This window comes from Coffea eugenioides, chromosome 9, assembly GCF_003713205.1.
Source record: "Coffea eugenioides isolate CCC68of chromosome 9, Ceug_1.0, whole genome shotgun sequence".
Classification (NCBI taxonomy): domain Eukaryota; kingdom Viridiplantae; phylum Streptophyta; class Magnoliopsida; order Gentianales; family Rubiaceae; genus Coffea; species Coffea eugenioides.
The window spans coordinates 3,020,631-3,043,946 of NC_040043.1; the positions used below are offsets into that span (position 1 = coordinate 3,020,631).

At 36.6% G+C, this 23,316-nt stretch overlaps 3 protein-coding genes across 4 annotated transcripts; 1 reads left to right on the forward strand and 2 right to left on the reverse strand.

Annotated features, from left to right (window-relative positions):
• The first annotated feature begins 6,007 nt into the window (after positions 1-6,007).
• Positions 6,008-11,496, forward strand: LOC113782980 (uncharacterized membrane protein At1g16860). The gene is made up of 4 exons (XM_027328970.1): positions 6,008-7,012; positions 8,606-8,761; positions 8,986-9,197; positions 10,518-11,496. Exons 1-4 carry the CDS (start codon positions 6,203-6,205, stop codon positions 10,708-10,710), a joined length of 1,371 nt encoding a protein of 456 aa, XP_027184771.1. The 5' UTR covers positions 6,008-6,202; the 3' UTR covers positions 10,711-11,496.
• Positions 11,497-12,083: 587 nt separating this feature from the next.
• Positions 12,084-14,790, reverse strand: LOC113783349 (short-chain dehydrogenase/reductase SDRA). The gene is made up of 6 exons (XM_027329459.1): positions 14,526-14,790; positions 14,147-14,263; positions 13,108-13,242; positions 12,758-12,883; positions 12,570-12,671; positions 12,084-12,468 (listed from the first exon to the last, which is right to left on the reverse strand). The coding sequence occupies exons 1-6, from the start codon at positions 14,655-14,657 to the stop codon at positions 12,319-12,321; spliced, it is 762 nt and encodes a 253-aa protein (XP_027185260.1). The 5' UTR covers positions 14,658-14,790; the 3' UTR covers positions 12,084-12,318.
• A 997-nt stretch (positions 14,791-15,787) lies between these two features.
• On the reverse strand, positions 15,788-21,215 carry LOC113783318 (EH domain-containing protein 2). Of its 2 annotated transcripts, none has more exons than XM_027329415.1 (16): positions 21,077-21,215; positions 20,834-20,913; positions 20,141-20,209; positions 19,982-20,039; positions 19,167-19,222; positions 19,037-19,076; positions 18,879-18,940; positions 18,433-18,552; positions 18,187-18,289; positions 18,043-18,092; positions 17,555-17,683; positions 17,217-17,468; positions 17,033-17,112; positions 16,439-16,565; positions 16,175-16,318; positions 15,788-16,083 (listed from the first exon to the last, which is right to left on the reverse strand). In XM_027329415.1, the coding sequence occupies exons 1-16, from the start codon at positions 21,165-21,167 to the stop codon at positions 15,895-15,897; spliced, it is 1,650 nt and encodes a 549-aa protein (XP_027185216.1). In that variant the 5' UTR covers positions 21,168-21,215; the 3' UTR covers positions 15,788-15,894. The 2 variants fall into 2 exon arrangements, with proteins under 2 accessions (XP_027185216.1, XP_027185215.1); XM_027329414.1 differs by having other exon boundaries at positions 19,037-19,079.
• Positions 21,216-23,316: the final 2,101 nt, after the last annotated feature.

Here is a 23,316-nt window from a genome sequence, read left to right on the forward strand (position 1 = left end):
ACTTTATCGCACTAGATCGTATAATTGTCTAAATTTGAAGAAAATGGAAAATTTTACTTAATAAAAAAAGATTATATGTTTTATGTCACTCTTTAACATCCTACATTCTTACTTTACAATCTACTTTTCTATTGATAAAAAAAAAAAACTACACATATCACGGATAGTAAGATAAACATTGCAAACTGTCAATTATGTTCGTTGCATGTAGAAATTATTCAGAATTTTTTATGTGTAGCTAGAAAATTGCGATACAAAAAATTCATTTCAAGACTATTCAAGAAAAGAAAAGGTTTTTATCCCCAAAAAAAAAAAGAAGGAAAAGACTAAACTGCCGAGGAGTAGACGGTAATTTGACAAACTCCCAGCGACTTTCTGAGCTCCCGCCCGTAAATTCATCTTCCTTCCTTGTAAAATCGCTGCTGCAAATTGCAAAATCGATTCGTTTATCAGTAACAAATTTTACTTGCTTTCCTCTCCACGATCCTAATATTCTTCAGGAAGGTTCGGTTTTCTTCATCTTCATTTTCTGTACAGATTTAAACTGCTACTACTACTTGGTAGAGTACTTATTTTGCTGATGATGACTTTCTATCTCCCTATTTGAATCACGATCGAACTTTTTTAAATATCTGCTGTAGCTCTCTATCTTTGAAGGTACGTTTATTCTCCATTTTCGAATTTCGGCAGCGTAATCGTTGTTTCTGTGTGTATGAGCAGATAGCGCTAATTTGCTTCGATTAGTTGGACCTCATTTCCTTAATTAATTAGACTTCTCTTCGTTAATTATAAACTGATACCGATCTGCCTCCCTTTTTCCCCCCAATAAATTTAGTTTTTCTTCGTTTTGGTAAATTTTATACATCTTCCCTTGTCATTATTTTTGAGAATCGCTAAAATATTTGTCTGCAGATGGGAACCCATTAATTGGCTGAAATTAATAGCTTGTTGCTAACATATTAGCATCTGGTGAGCTGCAAAATTACAATTGAGAACTTAAAAAGTATTTGAGGTTGTTGGCTGCAATATAATGGTTTCGGTATCAACGTACAGAAGAATGTTAATTTGGGACTGTTTCTTCTTGTCAATTTCCTCTTTTTAACACGTGAAAGTTTAGGGTATCAAAATTGAATGACGTATTCTGAGCTGTGGAACTGACGAATCTACAGAGGATGAAAGCATGGGGTTTTCATCTAGAAGTGAAGAATGTTACAATTAGGTTTTTAGACAGCAGAATCTAGATTCATCATGAGGCTTGATTTTTGATCTGATTGATGCACGTGGGGATGCTGATTATGTCCCACTTTTGCTTCAATCATTTGCTAAGGTATTAAACATGTACTCCGAGGTTCCAAAATTTTATTACGTACCAGTTCAGAACATGTCCTTGATGCTTCTTGTCACTGAACAGGAACAGGTACAGAGCTTTTGTGGTTAAATTTAGTTATTGAACTTTTGCTTCTGCACACGAGTTCATTCTTTGCGTAACTTTTAGCTGGAAAGTGAAGAAAGTTTAACCTATATACTGCAGCCAGGTTGCATAAACAGGCATCGTTAGTATCAGTTTCATTTAGTTTTTGATCATTAGGATGCTGGTCTCACCATTCTATGTAACGCTGGATCTGCATTTCCGGGGTTTGGTTATAGAGAGATATGAGATTCTGCGTACTGATAGCGTCGAACTTTGTGCGGGTTACCATGGAAAAAGGCAATAAACCGGTTCAAATGTAGAGAGAAGTACTTTAAGGCAGTATTAGTATCCGCATCAAGTCAGAAAGACGAAACGATTGAGAACATCTTTTCATCGGCCTTGGCACCGTTGAAATCAACTTGATAGCGTTGACAGCTTGCTGCCTTTGCTCCGGTTTCACTTTTTACTCTGAATTCCAGTAAATAAAGATCATGGATTTTGCGTCTAAGAGGTCCAATAGGTTAGTGGCATTCTTCACTTTCGGGGCTCTGTGCATTTGCTTGCAACGAGTGATCCAGATAATGGTATTGAAAGACTGGAAGACAGCATTATTGTTGCATTTGTCTCCTTACCGATAGCATTATTGAATTGACTGCGTGCTAATTCTTGACCATGTACGAGAGGAGATTGCTGTCCTCTGCTTGGGCTCACTGAGCAGTAAGTTGTGATTGCGGCGGAGCGGTGCAAGCCCTCACAACTGTTGGTCATCAGACGTTTAGGAGAGGGTTTGATATGGCCAGCCATCCAGGGTATGGAGGAGTCTCCGGTTTTTCGACAATTGGAAAAGAAAATATAGATGGTTTGACGCCGGGATATGTGACATAGTAAACTATAGCACAAAGAAGCAGTATAATATTTGGATGACGGCCGGGAAATATTATCATTAATCCTCAAATGATTGGACAAAGCTTCCTGTCTAACCCTGATCTGATTTGAGAATAAATACAAGTTGATGCTGTCTCTTAATGCATGACTACAAAGAATTGTTTAACTAATCACATGATCACATTCGACTTTTAAAACATGTGTTGTTAGCAGATTAATTTGCGTACTTTGTTGTAAATGACGCAATGAAGTGCACTGGAATGCGGAAAGAACCGGTGTATTATACGTTATAAATATACGACGGCATGCGCCAAATGAGAGCCTTTGCGAGTCTAAGCTTAAGAAAGCAAAAGATCACCCACCGCTTCCTTGTTTATTACTAGATCTGATAGTGACATCATGAAAAAAAGAGTTTAGTTTCCAAAAACATTAATTGCTCTTAATGGAAATGGAATCGGTGCTGGATTTGTTAAACATCTGCCAGGCTCCCTCAAAAGACACAAGTACCATACCTGGTTGACGTTTTACCACCGCATTGGATCAGTCGTATTTGGATCAGTCGTATTTGAATAACTATAATTGATCCTAGTCACTACTTCAGAAGTATTATTGATGGAGACACCAACCAACCCCTTCAAATTCCTCGAAACATGTGCAAATATTTTCATGGAAAGTATCATAATTTTTATATTTTGGGATGTTTCAAAACATTCGTCATATTATAAAAGTCAAAGTATCTTTTAGTCTCTCTTTTTAATATAATCTTTTTTTTCTAATAATATGCATGTTATCATTCAAATTTAAGATTTGAATTTGTAGGGGGTAAAATTGAAAAGATAAGCACGATCATCACAATCAAATCACTATTTTTAAAAAATTGAATTCCCGGAATATGACTGAATAATTGAAACGGAGAGAAAGTACATTTTTCTTTCGAAAGATATGTATGTACTCAACTTAATTGACCAACTTCTGAATCATATATATATATATATATATATATATATAATAAAGTCATATCCTCATTCTTATCCCTTCATATTTTCTTTTTCCTATGTGGTTTAACGAGACGACAAGTAGTTTCCTACGTGGATTGTTCCTTTTTTATTTAGATATATATCAATTCTTATTTCCTATAAAAATTCTTAATAGTATATGATTCTTATTTCCTACTCAAAAATGGAACTGGAAAATAATGCGATATAAATAAAAGAGACATGAATATCTCTATTAGATATATCTCCAAATTCATGCCAATAATTTGTGTACTGCATAGGGAACCGAAGTAAATAAGAATTGTTATCACTACAAGAAGTAGAAAAGTAACTAATTTCAAAAGGAACCATTAATAACAGAAGTCAATATCTAATGTTGGAAATAGGATTCTTAATAAATTTTATTATTAAGTACATTATCAAGACATAGTGCATAACACGAAATTTATGGAAAAGAAAAAGTTAATTGAATCCAATTAACTATATGTATTTGAGCACGGGCTTGTAAATTCCTATAAACCCGTTCGTTGTTAATCAAAACATGCAGATTATACTCATTGCTAAGTTATAGGATTCACAATAAATCTCTACTCAGATGGTGGGGAGTATTTAGTGTGTGAACCCACATCATAGAAGTCCATGCACTTAAAGAATTCGATATAGTTGAGGTGGTCTTTCAAGATAAGTAAAATCTGTCTTGAGAACGCACTTTTATTTCTTGAGAACGCACTTTTATTTTCGATAAAAATTCTTAATATTATAGGATTCTTATTTCTTACCCAAAGTTACTGACTTTAAACAACTTAAATCAAGATAAACCTACGTTTAATGTTCTTATCAATATCTTTTTATATTCTTATCAATTCTTATTTTTTATGCCTACACTACATATAACCTCTAATATATTGATTTCAAGTATCAAATTCATGATTAGATATTTTCAGTGCAAGCGATTGGCACATTAAAGTATCGATTTTGGATTTCCACTCCTCTTGATTATCAGATACATCTTCTTTTAATAAATATTTTTTTTAAAAGGCATGTTGATCTTCAATTATAAAAGTTTAATAACATATCTTGAATTTTGTTTTTTATTTTTATTTTTATTTTCTGTTTGTTTTTTTATGAACACATAGGATTAGTAATATATCTTGAATTAGTAATAAATTTCTCTTATATCTCACATAATATTTTTGCCTTTAATTTTGATAAATCATTATCAAATTGGTGGAACCGACAACCAATACCAACCTGAAGCATCTTTTTCCCAGATCTCAATTAGTATAACATATTATTCTAATCAACAACATTTCAATACACTTCATATGAATAATTCATCAGAGGGTTCAACAAAAACCACAGAGGAAGAGAATTTTCATAAAAAGATTTGCATGAGAAGGTAGATTTAATATACTATTTTACTTTCTTAAATTATAATATTTACGTATTGTTATACACAATCTTGAATGCGATAAATCATTTATTTTTTTATACTTAGTTATCCTGCTTTACTATCATGCAGTGATAATGGAAAATCAATAAATGCTGATTTGCACGGACAAATCGAGAAGAATGTTCAAACAGAAAAAAAACAAAAACAAGTTTCTGAAGAGTAGAATATTATTTGATACTATTTACTGCACTTTTTATTTATTTTCAAGTTTTTGAATGTTATGGTATTGTCGAATGTTATTTTTTCTATTTTTGAATTATTATTTACAAAATTAGATGTTTAAATTTATATTATAAGAATACTTTATATTACAATGCGCATATAGTAATATACTTAAGAAAGGTTATAATAAAATATACATTAAGTTTGTATTTCATATCAAAATTTTTATAAAATTGACTAAATAATTTATTATTTTTTTGAAGATTCCTGTTCAACGAACGGTACAAAACTAGTTTTGTTAGAAAGCAAAGGTGTCTGTCTATCCGTCATATCATCCATCATCGAAGCATTGGACTAGGTAAAGTACTAATGGTACTTAGCATTCTAAGCACGCGAAATAAATAGGTCTTGATGTAGTAGCTAAGATTGAGATATCACTACTACTGCTTATTAAACAAGTTGTAAATTTCAATCCAACTTTCAAAGCCAAGTAAATCCTACTAGTAAAATGTAAACAATCCAGTGCATGGATGGGGGGTAGCTCAGTTTAATTGAGAAATGCCTAGGATGAAAGGGATGGTCGGTAGCTCCGAACTACCATTCCATCATAGCCATTGATTCCTTTCACAATATCTCATTTTCCACAGGATTCCATGGGTTAAAAAAAAAGACCCCACTCTACAATTTGGGACCCAAGCACCACATGGATCCCTTCAAAATCTGAAGGTTTAAAATCCCTGACCCTACTCCTTAACCCAAATTGTCACCGACACAAACAACCAAAACCCAGAAATTACAGCCAACAACCCAAAATAAAACAAAACACAACTGGTTTCATACCTTGCTTGCACTGCCAGACCGTAGCGTATACACTCATTGCCTACTTCTTGATTTGATATTGATGACCTTTCTATTGTATTGTATACATGACAATAAAGACCGGGGAGTAGACACTGGACGTGGACAAACATGTCCTTATCACAAATCACAGCCCCTGTTTTGTCTTTTCACACGAACACCCTCCCTCCTGACGTCACCCTCCTCTCCCATGCTCTCTCAAGTCTCACCTAAACACACTACTCACTCACACTCTCACTCTCACTAAACTCTTTTCTTCGCAACTGTGCTTGAAAACTCTCCCAAACCAAAACAAAAAAATAAACCAAAAACTAAAACACATAAATTAAAGCAGAAAAAAAAAGGAAAGAAAGAACCTAGCAAAGGTGTTCAGAGTTCAGAGAAGCTTGAATTTATATAATCAAAAGAAAAAAAAAAAAAAAGAGAAGGAAAGAAAAGATGAGTGGTCGGACCGGGTCGCACCAGCTGAGCAATGGGTTGTACGTATCCGGTAGGCCCGAACAGCTGAAAGAGCGGCAGCCGACAATGGCTTCCCGCGCCGCCCCCTACACGGGGGGCGACGTTAAGAAATCCGGCGAGCTGGGGAAAATGTACGGCATCGACTTCACCGCCGCAGCCGGGGACCACCACCCCCATCCCCATCCCCATCCCTCCGGGGCTCCACCTCCTCTGAAGCCCTCGTCGAGGCACTCCTCGTCCTCGCAGCACAACAGTGGATCTCTCAGATCCGGCCCGAACTCAGGCCCATTGGGCCAGAAATCCGGTAACTCGGGCCCCATGCCGCCCAAGAGGTACACCTCTTCCTCCTCCTCCTTTTCCGGGCCCATGACCCCGATTCAGCCCACAGGGCTGATTACCTCTGGGCCATTGGCCACCAGTGCCGCCGGTGCCCGAAGTGGTCGGTCTGGCCAGCTCGAGCCGCATGCTGGACCGACCACTAAACCTGCTTACGGTTCCGCCGTCACTAGCTTGAGCCAGGACGGCAGGTACGGGTTCAGGGTTTCGCGGGCGGCAATGTGGGTGTTTTTGATAGTGGTGGTGATGGGTTTGGTGGTGGGGGCGTTTTTAATGGTGGCGGTGAAGAAGTCGGTTATCTTGCTGGCCGTGGCGGGGGTTTTGGCTCCGGTTTTGGTCATCCTTTTGTGGAATTTTGCCTACAAGAAGAGAGGGTTATTAGGATATTTAAGGAGATACCCGGACGCTGAGCTGAGAGGTGCCGTGGATGGGCAGTACGTCAAGGTCACGGGGGTAATTTCTCAATTTTGAATTTTTTTTAATTGCAATGTCTTATTATTTTATTGATGGTTAATCGAGTTTGTTTGAGTTTTTATTCTATTATTTACTTGGGGATTCATTTTTGTTTAGTGTAGGTTTATTATTGGTGGTTCTTTTATTGTATAGAGGGGGTAATTGTGGTTCCTGGTTCCTGCATGTTCCCCCAACCCCCCCCCCCCCCCCCCTTCTTTTATTGTGTTGCTAATTTGTTGTCAATTGACAAATTTAACTTAACCCTGAAGGTCTTCTTTTGTAGATATCTCATGCAGAATGTGATGTGACTGTGTTTGCAGGCATTTGAATTTTGCCAATTTTTGTTGGAGGGTTTTGAACGTTCAAGGCATAGCAAAAAAATAATACTAGGTTTGGAACTAGTTATGATTTTTTTCGAATATCAAATGAGTAAGAATTTACTGATTGGCTTCTGATTGTGTGGATTGTTGCATTACCATTGGAAAGCAGAATAATTGCATTAATTGCTAATTGTTTCGGCGGCTTGTCGGTTTAGGGCCGTTGGATGTTCTGTTTGTCGAAGTTAGACGTAATTCAGACATATCTTTAGTGATTGGGAAGAAAGAAAATGATTGGCTTAAAACTAGGAGTTTTAAGTATATGTTCTGTATTCTTCTCCTAGAAAGTGTTCTAGTTACTTTTTCTGAGAAAAAATGTCCGTGAACTGATTGGCCTTCTCATGATTGGTCGAGATATTTTACATTCATTTACAAAGTGCTTGTCAATAAATTCCGACAATCTAATGTTCTCTCTTCGTGGATTTTTCTGTAGTCGAGTACCGTCATTACATATGGCATGGTGAGGCTAAAGGACTTTTATTCTGCTGTCGCTACGCGCCATTTGTAAAGAAAAAAATTCCGGTTATTACTATATGTCCGAACTCAGGAATCAGGGCTTATTTCATTAATTGCTGTAGTTTTAGTTTATATAAACTATTGGTTGACTTCCGGTTTTCATACTTTTTAGAAGCATAAAAGTTTTTCGACGCTCATTTTCTTCAGATATTTCCTTTTCCTCTCATCCGAGAAAGCTTAGAAATCTGGCTAGTATTATCTGCCACAAATTATTGTTGCTATTTCTAATATATATCTCCAAAATTGATTCACCCCAGCATCTCCTTCTCCCCTCCCCCACCCCACAATTTGAGGTTTGTTACCTTAAATCTACTTTTTTTCTTAAGCATTTCCTTTAGAATATGAATCCTTCCGGAGATGAGGATGCAGTGAGATTACTTTTTGAAAAGTAATCTCATTGGTAAGTAACATTGGTGATACGTCCCTCCTAGTCTCTAAGTTTTATTCTTCATGTGTGTGGAAGTCTGTCCTCCTATTGTGAATGCTTCATCTGTTGTCATTTCTGATTTGAGGCATTCAAATGGTAAGGACATAGTTGAGTGTCACTGGAGATGTGTTCTACAAAATGTGGCTATCATTGTGCTGTGCTTACAGTTGAATTCTATATAGCAAGTATGCAGATGTCAATTTGTAACAACATTCCATGGTTTTTCCTAATCCTTTCAGAAGCTAAGAGCTGCCTGATGACTTCTGTATGTAGGTCGTCACCTGTGGAAGTATTCCTCTTGAATCTTCTTTTCAGAGGGTTCCAAGATGTGTTTATGCATCAACAGTATTGCATGAATACAGGGGATGGGGTGGAAAATCTGCAAATGCTAAACACCGTTTTTTCTCATGGGGATGTAGACATTCAGAGGTCAGTTCATTATTTTGGTTCTAATATCAGGAAATTAATTGTTTGAATGTCTTAGTATTGTTATCCAACATAAGTTGATACCAAGAGTCAAGCATGAAATCAGTTGGCGGCATCTTCTGTATTTAGCTTCAGAATAGTTGTTATTGGGGTGATAGCATGTGAAGGTTACAATTATTGCTGCTTTACGGCTACAATAACCTTGTACCTTACATCTCTTTTAACAGAAATATGTGGCTGACTTTTACATTTCGGACTTCCAATCTGGTTTAAGAGCTCTAGTGAAAGCTGGGTATGGAGCTAAGGTAACTCCATTGGTCAAACCAACAACAGTTGTTGATATAACAAAAGGGAACAAGGAATTATCTCCAAATTTTCTGCGCTGGCTTGCTGATCGAAGCCTCTCAAGTGATGACCGGATTATGCGTCTTAGAGAAGGGTAAGTTTGTAAATTGATTGGATTCTTTCATTCATGTTATTGCTTTGATTCATGCAATCTACTCTCGTTCTGTATCCTAATTGCTAATACTACTTTTCGCAACTTGCACACATCATGAACAGTCTCACGATCTACTTCTATTATTGTTGTTTCAGCATTTTTGTCGTGTTTCTGGGAACACATGCAAGGCTTTAGAATTCTAAATGAGTTTCTCACTTGTATATGACTGAAAAACTTGGGAAAGGGAGCTCCAGCTCTCTTGATTTTCCATGTTAATCTAATTCATTAATCTTTTTTGCTGTTGTTATTTCTGTAATTCTGTTACAGCTAGTTGATGAGGAAAAAAATGAATTTGACCAACGACTAAATTATTATCCTTCCATGCACAATTCCATGGATGAAAGTTGGTGTCTAAATTTGTATTGCTAGTACCATATCTCTAAGCAGAAGTGTGGAATATATAAAATGCTACATTGCATCTTTCTAAAGGTTATACACACACACACACGCATATATTGTAGTTTGTATATGGAAATTGCTTAATTGGAGGATTTATTATACATGGGGAAAAATTCTTGCCAAATGCATGGAAATATTGTAAAGGGTTCACAAATAACCTTTATATGGAAGTTAATGTCTTAATCACTTCAAAATAATGAGAAGATTGTACTTTGAACTGCTTTCCTTTTACATTTTGTTTCTGAAAAGATACTGCAAGTAACTAGTTTTAGGAAGTTCAAGTGGGCAATATAAAATGCTTCACGACTATGTACTTTTTATAGAACTTTGTTTGGATTATTGTGTATGATTTGTCTGAATTTGGGAGGAAAGGAAACTTATATGTAGTTAATGTATCTTGCATGCCCGTGTCTTCGGTTATCAGCGTACTTGTGTTACCTATCTACATGCATGCATAAATTCTACATATGTTCTGTAGAGTAGAGAGGAGAAAAACTATTTGAATAGGATTTGGAAAGGAATGATTTTGATGTGCCAGAAATAGATGTAAGAATGTCTTGAGCGATTTTCTAAGAAGCAACCTGGTTTGAAGCTTTATTGCTACTTTGCTTGTATGTTGGTGAAATAGAAGTTTCAACATATCACCTACAGTGAAAGGAAACCTCTTTGTGTTAGCTTATCGCAACAATATCGCAACAAGGAGAATATCTAGAGGGGCCATATAGATTCCACCTGAATAGTGAGATGGATGAGCTTTTGAAGTGTGTTTTAGTAGATTGCATGTTTGGATGCGATTTGTATTCTATTTACCGCAATCGCTTTTGACACCAAGTTGATCTGAATTTGTTCCTTGTATGGCAGTTATATCAAAGAAGGAAGCACTGTAAGTGTCATGGGAACTGTCAGTCGGCATGAAAATGTGCTTATGATTGTGCCACCCACAGAGCCCATATCAACCGGTTGTCAGTGGACCCGCTGCCTTCTACCGACCTATGTTGAAGGTCTTGTATTGACATGTGATGAAAGTCAGACTGCTGATGTTATCCCTGTATAGATATACCTAAGCTCATCAGTTGAACTTGTGTTTACTGCTTACTACAAGTATACAGTGGAAGGGTGAACCTGATCATATGTGAAACCCGCCAAACCACATTGTCTATACTTGCCGAGGATTTCAAGTATGCCATATAAGTTGGCCTGTAAAAAGACAATTAGGAAGACCAAAGATCTCACAATATGTGAGTGTAAATTATGAAAAATCATGTTGCTGATTATGTGTTGGCTTTTTATGGATACCTGGAAGTGACCAAAAAGCAGTTCCTGCAGCTAGGCAGTGCTTGTTGTGCTGATGTTTATTTCAGCATTTTGACCTTTAACTGCGTTATGTACATAAGTTGTCGTGGTGCCTTTAGCCTTGATGGTTTTCTTCATATGTATATTCTGGTTTGGCATTCTTTAGATTGATTCCATTCTAGGTCATATGTGAAACTAAGCATATGTGGTTAAAGTAACTTGAATACATTACTGAGCTGATGTGTCTCGTGACATTTGACCTACAGAGCTGTATGTGGATTGTATTATGTCGGATTAGTCTTTGCAGAGTAATACATAGCTCGGCAGAGGGATATCAGACCCAGTCGGGGTACTCCTTTTTGCTTCGTGATCGAGGGATCGATGTTCTTTTTGGCGCTTCTCAGGCTGCCGTGCATGCAAGGCCAGCCCCAGTAGTCGCCAACTATTTTGGCTTGCACTTGGATTTTTTTTCAAAAAAATTTGTAGCTATTTCTTTAATGTTTCAGTTCAATGTTAATGGAAAGAGCTAAGTGCATTTATATTTTTATTGGATAATATCTAGTGAAGGCATTTATCAGAACCAGAGCTCTTTCTTTTCCTTGGTTTCTGAGATAAGATATATCTCGTAAAGTCATAACAGCTATACCTAACTATTTTCCAATTCCAACATGTACGTCCAGAAGCAAATATTCAGCAAGACTAAACATATGGATTCACCTGCCATGCACGTCCTGCATTTCAAGAGTTTTTTGTTTTTCCTTTTCTTTACTACGGTGTATATCAAGAGTTGATCATACGAAGAACGTTGGCCTGATGTTGTTTATTTATGCAACTGGAAACTGGCACCGACATCGATCTATTCCCAAGGTCTGAACTGAGTTTTCAGAGGGGAATTTGAAACAAGCTAAATCTCTCTGTTATGTCAAGGATGATAGCATGAGCAGCAATGTAGCAAGATGCATAATGGCATTTCTTGGACAATCTACCTACACAACGTTGAAACCGGAAATTTGGAGCCTTCTGCTCTCAGGGCCTTGATCAATTCTTTTATCTATCAATTGGCCCCAGCCACATTTGCATCAGGAGTTTTATGTACCAAATGAATCCACCCAAAGACAAAATATATCAACCAAATTAGCAGGAGGAGAAAACCATCCAAAAGCTCATCCAGAAATGAGGAAAGTTCATGGCAAATGATTTTGTGCAACCAAAAGATTTATCTGATCATCTTTCAGGCATGCCAGTCAATTATTAAGCACTTCTTACAATGATGGGTCCTCAAGACAGAAGGTCGGATAAGAGAAGAAAATGGCAACATAATAAATAAAGAAAAGTGAAACGCAAGCTTATATAAAAGCTAACGTATAACTTAAAGTCTGGATGGGATTCCTCCTGCAACTACCAAAGTTTCTCCAGTTATATACGAAGCATCATCAGAAGCCAAAAAGGCAGTGGCTGCAGCCATATCATCTGTGGTTCCAAGTCTGTTAAGCAATGTTTTATCCTCTATGGCCTTCCTCTGCAAAACAAGCCAGTATCACATGGTTCCATGAGAGGGTGGTAGGCACTAAACCTTCCAAACCAACAAAAAACATATAGCTACATATATTGAAATCTTACAACATCAGCATTAGTAGTAATAAATGCAGCAAAATGTGTGGGCACAAAGCCAGGTGCAACACAGTTTACACGAGTATTTGGAGCCATCTCAGCAGCAAGGGCCTGCAACGCACAATGAGAAATCTGTGTATGATCCCCAAGGTTTAACAAAATCCATAACATGGGTATCAAAACAATATTTTTAAGACCTTGGTAAGCCCAAGAAGGGCTGTCTTGGTCACCCCATACATAGCCATGGAAGCCTGTGGTTGATAGCCAGCAATAGAGGAAATAAGAACTACAGAAGAACCCTTCTTAAGGTAAGGAGCTGCTTCCTGCCACAGAAAAATGCCACAACCACAATTTAATTTTAAAACAGTCAACAGCTTCAATAAATCACGGTGATAGAGACCGAAAAAAAATATTGACCAACGTGATAAAACAACAAAAAATCTCTGCTGGTTCAAACAATAAGGTGTAGTAGAATCATCATCTAAACATGGCCTATTGTGCCAAACATAGAATAACTACAATGAAATGCTCATAAATATGGACTTACTTGTAAAAGAAGTATAGAGGATTTCACATTTATCTCCCATAACTTGTCAAGGACTGGTTCTTTAGTTTCCAAAATGGAATCAACAGATGGATTGGCAGCGGCATTTGATACAACAACATCTATTTTTCCATATTTCTGCAAGAGCACCAGTAATATCCTCAACACTAATTAAAATTAAATGAAGTATACAAGCATTTGATTTAAGTAATAGAAGTAAAACTAAACACGTAATCTTCAAGAAAAATTTGAAATAAAACATGTGGAGAAAACTTGATCCCACAATCCCCACTATTTCTTTTACTATAGACGAGGAATATTACTAAAGCAAAAGAACAAAATATTCTAACCGTGCGCTATACAGAATGCACGAAGCCAGGTGGTCAACATCATAGGATTGCGAAGATGTATAATAGCATGACTCATAGCAAGAGAATATCTTAAGTTGTCCTCATAAAGAAAAAGTACAATACTAATAACATGCAAGTTAAATCAGATCCGAGGTAAGCTTCAAGCCTTCCTTCAACCAAACAAAGATAATTCATCAACACATCACCAGCAAAATTGACTTGCTGAAGCCCCCTTTTCCTATAGAAAACCATGTTCAGAAGGCACTTGGAACCGAGACTAAGACCTTTTTCGGGTGCATTCTAAAGAACCGCAATGCATAGGTAAACTTTTTAGGTTTGCCATCCTTCCTTTTTTGAAGCTTAAAGGCTGTTATTCCACCTCCGATGGTCACAGTAGGAGAGGCTGCTCCTACTTTTCATGGATACATACATAGCCATAGATACCCACACTTTCGGCAAAAAAGAGAATACCATGTGCTTGATGAAACCAATCAACAATTAAAGCTGGAAAAGTTACCATCTTTCAGATAAACGAGGAATAAACCATCGCCTCTCAATTAAGGGACAGCGATTTTATGAATTAGGCACATGGAAGCAAAAGAAATCAGCTACAGGCAACAAAGAAAAAATAAATGGGCATTTCCATTATACCAATCAACCACAAGAAAATCATTTCTCAGGTTATACTTCACCTGAATGGTCTTGTCAATCAGATTCTTCCTCTGCTGTAGATTTGACACATGACATACTAATCCATAAACCTCAATTCCTCTTGCCTTAAGTTTTTCCACTGCCTCGTCAACATTTATCTGCAAATATATACCAACGAAATCATCCCACCACCCAGATTCCATAAGTAAGACATAAAGTTGCAAAAGATCAAAAATTTATCCTAGAAACCAAAGGAAAAGAAAAACCCACCTGGTGAACCCAACCAAAATATTAGTTCAAGAAAATTCCAACCAGCAAAATTCCCCAATCCCAGATGAGAATTTCATTCAAAAAAAAAAAAAACACAAAGATCAGAGGTAAACAACGCTAAAGTAGAGGGGCCCAGAAACTAAGAGCAACCTGTTTGCGAGAAGAAATGACAACAGAGGCGCCTTCTAACCCAAGCCGCTCGGCGATACCAAGGCCAATGCCCTGAGTTGAAGCTGTGACAATTGCAACTTTCCCTTGAAGCCTCTTACCTATTTTTTCCATGGCTTTCTAATTTGGGGAATTGGGGTTTTCAATTTCAGACACAAAGTCTATTTAATTCAAAAGGTAGAAGTGCTGCATCAGGCGTCGTCTGAGGAGAAAATGGGCTGTATTTGTCCATTTACCTTTGGAACTTTCATTCTCTTTTATTTTCCTTTAAAAAAAAATTTGCCCGAAAATCTTCTTTCGAATTTGGATTCACACTCGACGAAAAGATAAATTTTACCATTTTGGCAGTTTTGGGGCCCACAAGATGCCATTTCGTTGAATTCTTTGTTAATTTCTAGGACGATGCTTTATGGAATATATGATGAATATGCCTAGATGAGGTGGAAAATTGTTCATTAATAGACAATACAAATTGTTTGTTTCAGTTCATCTAAATTTAATTTATTTGTGTTCAGTTAATCTGAATCCGAAGTCTAAAACTAGAATCCATCATTGACTGCAAGAATTACTCACTCTCAATTGTTGTCGTTTGTGATTCTTCTCCTTCACAATTTTTTTTTCTTTGTAATTTTTTACCAAATTCTTTTGATAATCTTGTTGCTGACTGGACCTAGATAATAATCAAGAATTTTTAATCATGCACCAAACAGGACAAGCGTATATTTATTTTGTGGCAGATATGAATTTCAGGCTACTAATGCGAAACGACCAATGTCCTAATAATTGTTGGCTTAACTGTTTATATACTTTTAATGCAAATTTGAGAAGATCTTAGACGTTTACAAAGAGAGTCACGTTAGGAGAGTTATCATGGACATGCATTAAAGTTTATAATTCAGTTCAGAAAATGAAGCATCTACGAAATAAATTAAACACACATTCGAAAGCCATCCATAATGGACTTTTCAACCCTAGATTTGTTCGTCCCTTGTTTCGTTCCATTTGACTGTTTGGTGCATTCACATTACGCCTTTCCTGGGCAAACCTCCTTCCAATTGGGCTGACTGCAGATCTTATGGAATTGCTAAGGAAGAATGAAGAGGCAAAATGTGGACAGAATGAGATGCCTGGCTTTCCCATTAACAAAGCCAGTACTTGTTTATTGGTATTTCAAACTGGCATTTCAATTTTAACTTCTTACCAAACATGCACTTATAACATGACGCTAGAATCTAAGATAGAAATAGTATAATATAACTGATTCGATTTTGTAGATATGTGCTATGACACTAAGCAGCGACAAGTTTTACAATTCAAGACATCTTGAAGTAAAATTTAATCGCCCACAACTTTACTCGTAAGGATTCCTAAAGTTTCTCAGGAGCTCTGGAATGTCATAACCCAACATATCGTCTACAACCTGAATCAACTTAGGCTTCATCTTCTCAAAATCATCAATTTTGTACCCACTTTTTAGGACCTCCCTAAAGTGCTCCACACTCGGAAAATCTCCTGCTGGTAGATGAAACTCTTTTTGGACCTGTTTTAATAAGATCAAAGATTAATTAAAAAGAAAAAGATCTGCCAACACTCGTACAATTGGACAACGGGAATGCAAGAGAGATGTTAACCTTTGCGAATACATCCTCCAGATTATCAATCAGTCGCTGCTGAGTTTTGGCTTTGCCCATCAATGAAGGCATCTCCTTTTTGAGATGGCTCATTATGTAAGCATGGATTTTAGCAGCACGTGCACGTTTAACCAACTCATTGATCTAACATATAGAATTTGGGTCAAAGACTAATTAATTCCATTAAAAACCAATTCTAAAAGTCCTAGAGTTACATATTTATTTGCTGAGACATATCAAACCATACAAAAAAAGTAAGTATACCCGTCGGTCACAAGCTTTTTTAGGAATGTCCATCAAGTCCACCAGAAGGTCATCTTGCTCTTTCTCAAAAAGATCATTTCCAATTGGACCTACTGCTTCTTCATTAACTGGCTTGTCATTGAACGAGCTGCATGGCAAAAAAAAAAAAAAAACAAGTCACATGTCTAGTTTTTTTAACCAAGACCAACAATTGAAGCACCTTCTCCAATATCAGGCCACCACATTGAAAAACAAAAAGACCAACACATGCATGGTATTGAATCAACGTATTTGCCGTATGCTTGAGTCTGTATTTTCCTGCAATTACTTAATGTTCAAGTTTCCTTTAAATTTTTCAACAACATTTTCAACATCTAATTATCGCTAAGGGGAGGGAACTTGGGGAGGGGCTAAGAAAAGGGGATTAGAGATTCTGTATTCTACTTTGTTTCGGTTCTGTTAATTCGATTTGAATTATTGAAAATCTTCTGCGCAAGTGAATGATGAAGGTATAACTTACAAGTATCTGGGTAAAATTTGCGTTACTTATTTGGAAACTACGGAAAACACGACATTGAAAATTGAATGAAACAGATGAAACGAAAGTAAACCTACCCAATATAGACACGCACCACCTCTGGGGTATTCAAAATTTTCCCAAGGGACCACATTAATGCACCATATACTCTCATCAACTGTAACAGATAACGTAGTTAGAAGCTACCTAGGATTAGATCCTTCACAGAATTGAAAAAAATAAATGCTGGAAATAGTTCCTAAAATATGATAAGGAGCTTACTTGCTGCGTGTCTACTTGGTCAGCTTTGTTTAAAACAACACGTATCTTGTCATCATTACCACGTAAAGACGAGATGACGCGTTTAAATTCATCACTGATATCTAATTTGTGTGGGTCAAAAAGCAGGAGTATCATATCACATTTTGCAGCAAACCATGAGATAACGCCGGTAAAATCATAACTACGTTGTGTCCGCTGCTTCTCCCCAGACAAAACCCCAGGAGTGTCCACAAAAGTTATATGTTCAAGCAGCTAAAATCGAATGAAAATTGTGTTAGATAATTGCATCTTATAAATTCAAAAGGCAATGCGTATGGCTGCAGCAGGTAATAACTCACAGGATGTGGCATTTGGGAACACTCAAACTTGGACAAAAAGGCTCCTCCAAAAGTTGTCAAGCCAGTAAATGGCATCTCTGCATGAACAGCAATGGTGTTGCCAGGAATGCTTCTCTCATCTGGTCCAGACTGAGTAGAAGAAAAAGCAAGTGGTGAACAATAGAGGAGGATAACAATAATTGCAATAGACCCAATATTATAAATGTGAAGTGAACAAGTATTTGCCGTCATAAACAGCTGCACTGGTGGCCCAATGAACAACAATCTAGGCAAATGAAAGTTCTTTGAGCAACATAAGCAACCAAGAAGAACCCCCCCCCCCCCCCCCCAAAAAAAAGGAGTGAAAATCAGTATATCCTTCAATACCTAGAAATCTACATTGACTATCTTATCTGATTAGAACATACTTCCAGATTAATCTCAACTTCCTAAGAAATATTAGACTTAAATGACAAAACTCTGATAATACATTAGTGGATTTTGAGTACCATAACAACAATAAAACGATCAGTAGTTGGTTCTGGTCCAATATGAGCTCCTGCGAATATAAAAATAAACCTTTAGTCGAGGAAAGTCGCCACCAAATAAAAGTATTTGAAGACTCAATTAACAGATATATCGAACTGGCCAACCTGGATAACTACACCCAAGCAAGTGTTTGATAAATGTGGTTTTTCCAGTTGAATATTGGCCCAAAAGCATGACCATTGGTTTGGCGTCAAAATCACTATTTGTCTGAAAGTTGAAGGAAATAAATCAAATGAATACAGATATCTACAACTTCTAGGATGATTATAAGAATCAATGAGATGTGAATAACAGCTAATAAAGCAAGATTTCTAAGGACACAAGCATAGATGTTTTGTTAATTCACTCACCAGTAATGGCGACCCAAAATCATTGAAATGGTAGGTAACTTCCAAAGGCCTTAGCTTTTCATTGTACAATCTTTTCAAGCCATCAGTGACAGAAGTAACAGGGGCAACGGAACTCAGGGACTGTAAGAATATGGAACCTTACATCAGTCAAGGACTTCAAACCCCTCCCCCCCCCCCCCCCCCCAAAAAAAACACGAAAAAAAAACACTTGTTTGTCAATTTATGCATTGAAAAAAAAGGTACTCTTCCAAGTCAAGAAGTTGTAGTAGATTTTTCTGTTGGAGAACTTAATTTAAGTCATTGGACGACTTTGTGAAATGGAAAGACACAAACATCACCACATTCATGCAAATAGAGACAGTAAGAAAGCAAAGAGTGAAAAAAGTCAGAATAATCTCCTGAGAGGTAGATCTACAAGGTAATGTTTGGATGAATCAAAGCTATACCTTCTTTGCAGATTTTCTTTTAGATAATTTGACTAGGGGATTGGACTGCAGTTCAGCAGTTCCTGCATTTTTTTTAACAATAGACTTATATGGCATGAGATTATATTTTAGTCAAAAAGAGAAAGAGTGACATTAAACAATAAGAAAAAATATCAGACCATTTCCTTCAAGCTTTTCCTTGACTGGTGATACGTTGGTCTTCTGGAAGGAAGGGGAAGAGAGTGAGAAACCAGAAGCTTGAAGCTTTTATCATAAATTTATTACAACAAAATGAAATGGTGTACTTACGGCCTGTAATGCAGCCAAACCTTCCATCACAGGGAGATTCAGACTTTCCAAGACAGCTAAAAAGAGAAGACACAAAAGCTTCAATACAGCAAAAAGATGTCTAAAAGATCACAGCATCAACTTCAGAAGAAAACTCTGAGCAATAGTTATATATCTAAAATCTTGCCTAGGAGGAAGAGATTCCTGGAATCTAAGTGTTCAATTCAGAAGCAAAGATATTCTATGACATCCTATACCGTCCAACACTGATATTCACTAAAATGCATTTTCAGCTATATAGCATTATCTGGCTGCTTATGTATACTTGGAGACAAGCCATACAGGAATGATGAACACTAAAGCAATTTCTTAGGACAGTAGTGAGATTTCTTTTAAAGAATATGACAAATTAGTCATAAAAATGTCTCGTGCAAAATAGTCTGACAACTTTTAGTAGATTGGCTCAAAAACCTAACTTCCCAACCACAATTTTCACAGATATCTTGAAATTATTTAGGTGCAATTGTATATACTGTTCTTTTGAGATTCTTCCCCTGCAATAGTAAACTGCAACAAGTTAGCCTCACCTTTTAGCTCATAACCAAAATTCTCAACATACCAACAGAGAGAGTTTCTTTCCATCGAAAATGAAAAAAGTGAAGGCAATTTGTAGAATCTACATGCCCATGTGCAATAGACAAATAATCAGCATGAAGGTTTTAAGTTAGATGACGAAAATTTAAGTCTATAGAAAATGCCTTAGATTAAATTTCTGTAAATTCCAATGGCATAAATGAGGTAGAGCTTGGAAAATTTAGGTAATAAAATCCACTTGCCTGCGTTTTTAAGGAGAGCTGAGTTTATTTCATGACCTTCTTGTGCAAGAGCTATCAACTATCAATCAGGGGAAAAAAGAAATAAGAAAGACAAAAAATCAGAACTCAATTCTGGACAATGAATTGACTTTAAATACAAAAGGGGTTCTATAGTGAAACCTGCATTGCAGTGATAAACTCCGTCAGACCAAGGAAACCTTGCTTTTTGGAATCGGCTAATGCCCAGACCTTCAAAAAAAAAATCATAAATACACTAACAAACATGTTTCAAGAGCAATTACCAACTGTGGTAGCAATCACAATGGTCAAACAAACTAGAGAACGGATAATCCATAAGTCCAGAAATTGAAAAGAAATATGGCTCGCTATGGCTCTAAAACCCTGGTAAGGACGATGATCAATGCAATAAAGGTAAACAGCAAAAGAGAGATAACAAAAATTTCGAAGGTAAAATCCTTCAATGTCTTAGCAATTCAATTTCATCTCCTAACGGCAATTGGAGTTTTCCGCTGGTAGATGAATATATCAAAACTGCCTTTGACATCGACAATTTCCACTTTGGAGTGCATAAAATTAAAACACAGATACAGGTACATCAGATTTCATAAATCTAGTACTTCGACTCACTTACTAAACCAATAACCAAAACAATTAAAAAAAAAAACTCCAAATCGACTGTACTAATAATATTTCTTAAGCAGTAGACCAATCGCACATTTAACATTTTTCCTCCAAGAGAGAGAGAGAGAGAGAGAAGGTCCTTTCCATAATCGATATTAAATTATTCATCCACATCACCTACCTACTATGTGCGTACAATAATTCCCCATCCAGACACATAACAGAATATACCTGCTTGAGTTCAGGCCTAGACAAATTGGACATGGCGAAAATTTTCGTAGCATCATTTCCAGTCAAGCGGCCATCGCCGTCTGCACAAAAGGAAAAGTAGAATGCGAAGTAAATAAATCTATAAGAAAGAAAGAAAAGAAACGAAAAGAAAGAAAGAACATAGTTAACGATTAATTGGAAGGGAAGAACAGCAACTAAATTAATTTGAACGAAAAAGTTATGACCAAAAAAAGAAGGAAAAACCTGAGTCGGCGAAGTTGAACCAATACTGATAGATCTTCTGGTGATCTTTCGAGCAAGAATAAGTGATTGGAACTGAAACCGTCTTCTCCATTTTTGGACGGATTTGGGAGAGAGGTTTGAGAGAGGAAACTGAGGTGAGTAGTCGTAGTATTTGGTATTTGTTGAGAGAATTTGAAAACCCTCAAAGGGAGGGAATTTAAAACCGGATTCCATTTGCTTGAGACGGAGGCGATATCCGACGTGGCGCCTCTTTTTTAAATAATTTATTTTTACACTTTGATGGACGACGTCGTTTGCTACGCGTATATGTGCCATTGTACATGTACTACTTGTCCACAGAGAGCCCAACAAGTACTCGTATTACTATATTTTAAAAAATAAAGAAAATTAGTCAAAGTGTATAAATGCAATAAAGGGTCATAATTTAGGAAATGTGAAAGAGAATTCTTTTTGGATAAATGAGGATATTAATTATTAATATGTTAACGAGTACCCATTGACACACTTTAGAAAAACTCATGTGCTTTTTTTTTCCTCCTTCACAGGGTAACGGTCAAAATTAGGTAAGTTTGAGTTTCTTGAAAAAAATTCAAAGTTAAAGGAAGTGAATTGCGAAAAATAAAAGTTTAGGATGCAGAGTCCAATTTGGAAATAGTTTTGGATGCAAAATGCAATTAACCCAAAAAAAAGGAAGAAGAAGAGAGAGAATTAAAACCTTATCTCCCTGTAACGGCTTCATCTTCCTAATAAGTGTTTTGCTTGAATTTGAGCTATCTCGTTTTAGGGGAAGATGATGATTTCTTTAAATGATTAATGCAAATCAACCATGATAGAAACTCTCTCATTCAAATATTTTTGCTCAATCATTTAAACAAGTGAATTTAGTACTTAATTAGTAAACCTCTACACAATGAGGTTTTTTTTTTTTTTTTTTTTTTTAAAGGATCGATCTTATAAGTTTGATTAGTGATTGAACAATATTTGTAATCTTCCACCGAATAAAAATTTATTTGTAATCAGAAAGAAAAAGTTGAGCATTTGAATTATTTTAAAATTTTTAATGATTTCTTCATCATAGTTGCTTGTGCTTCTCCACGGATGTGATGGAAATAAAGTTGTGCTTATTCAAACAAAGATGAGCACCTCACAGACTGGCATGACCCACATGTTACGTAATCAAATTAAGCTAATCCAAAGATTTTTGAATTTTTGAAACTTTTCCTCAAAAAGTATATGGTATAGAAATTGAATTTGAACGGTTCTATTAGCGAGATGAACTGCAAATTCAGAATTCTCACTTCCCAAGTGATGGAAGAGCACCGAAATATTCAGCCAGCGGAGTAGACTGAGAAATAGAAAGTGACTGATTCTGATATAATGCTCTAGTTTTTGTTACATTTTGCTTTATACTAGTATGATGATTCCATTACAAAAACACATTCCTCTTTGGAAAACTTTGCTGAAAGTGCTTGTATTCATGCGACAGAAGGAAATGAATGCCTGTAAAAACTAGTACCAGTATACATGCCAAGACTTCCAGATTTTACTGCAGAAACCCTGTTGATGTTGATGCAGCGGAAGGAATAAAAAAACACTACTGTAGAGTGTATCGCCGCCAATACATTCTCAAGCTTTAACCAGACGGACTAACCAAGCCACCAGGATCAACTTTTTGCAGTTCAAAACAGGCAGCAAAACATCTGCACAAAGAAAAAAACGATTAATGTGAGATAAATGCGTGTGCCGGGTCTAAATTACGAGCATTTCCTTGTAGAAATAAATTGCAGACCTTTGATTTAGTGTCCCTTTTATGGCTTTCTGCATTGTTGCTAGACTGAGGCTGCTGTGCAGGTGCGAATTTTGATGCAGCGATTTGTTTTTCCTCCTTCACTTTGTTGAAGATTACAGTAAAACCTTCTCCAGATCTGGGGTCTCGTTCATCCCAAGCCCCGAATTTGGGAACAGATGCTGAATTGTAAGACTGATTGAGAAGAAATCGGCAGGAGCATACGAACAGGTCAATTATGAGTGCAACATTAGTAATGTGCAACTAACGAGATGTGTAAAACAGTAGCAATTCCAGACCGGTATTCTGCAATTATTAAGCAAATGTTAACCTGCTTTAATACTGCAGAGTGCAGTGCATGTTCAGTCTTTGAATCACAAACATATAGTTTTGCCTAGAAATGAAGAACACCGTTCAAACTACACAGCTTGGTATTTTCAAGAAAGGCATGGCA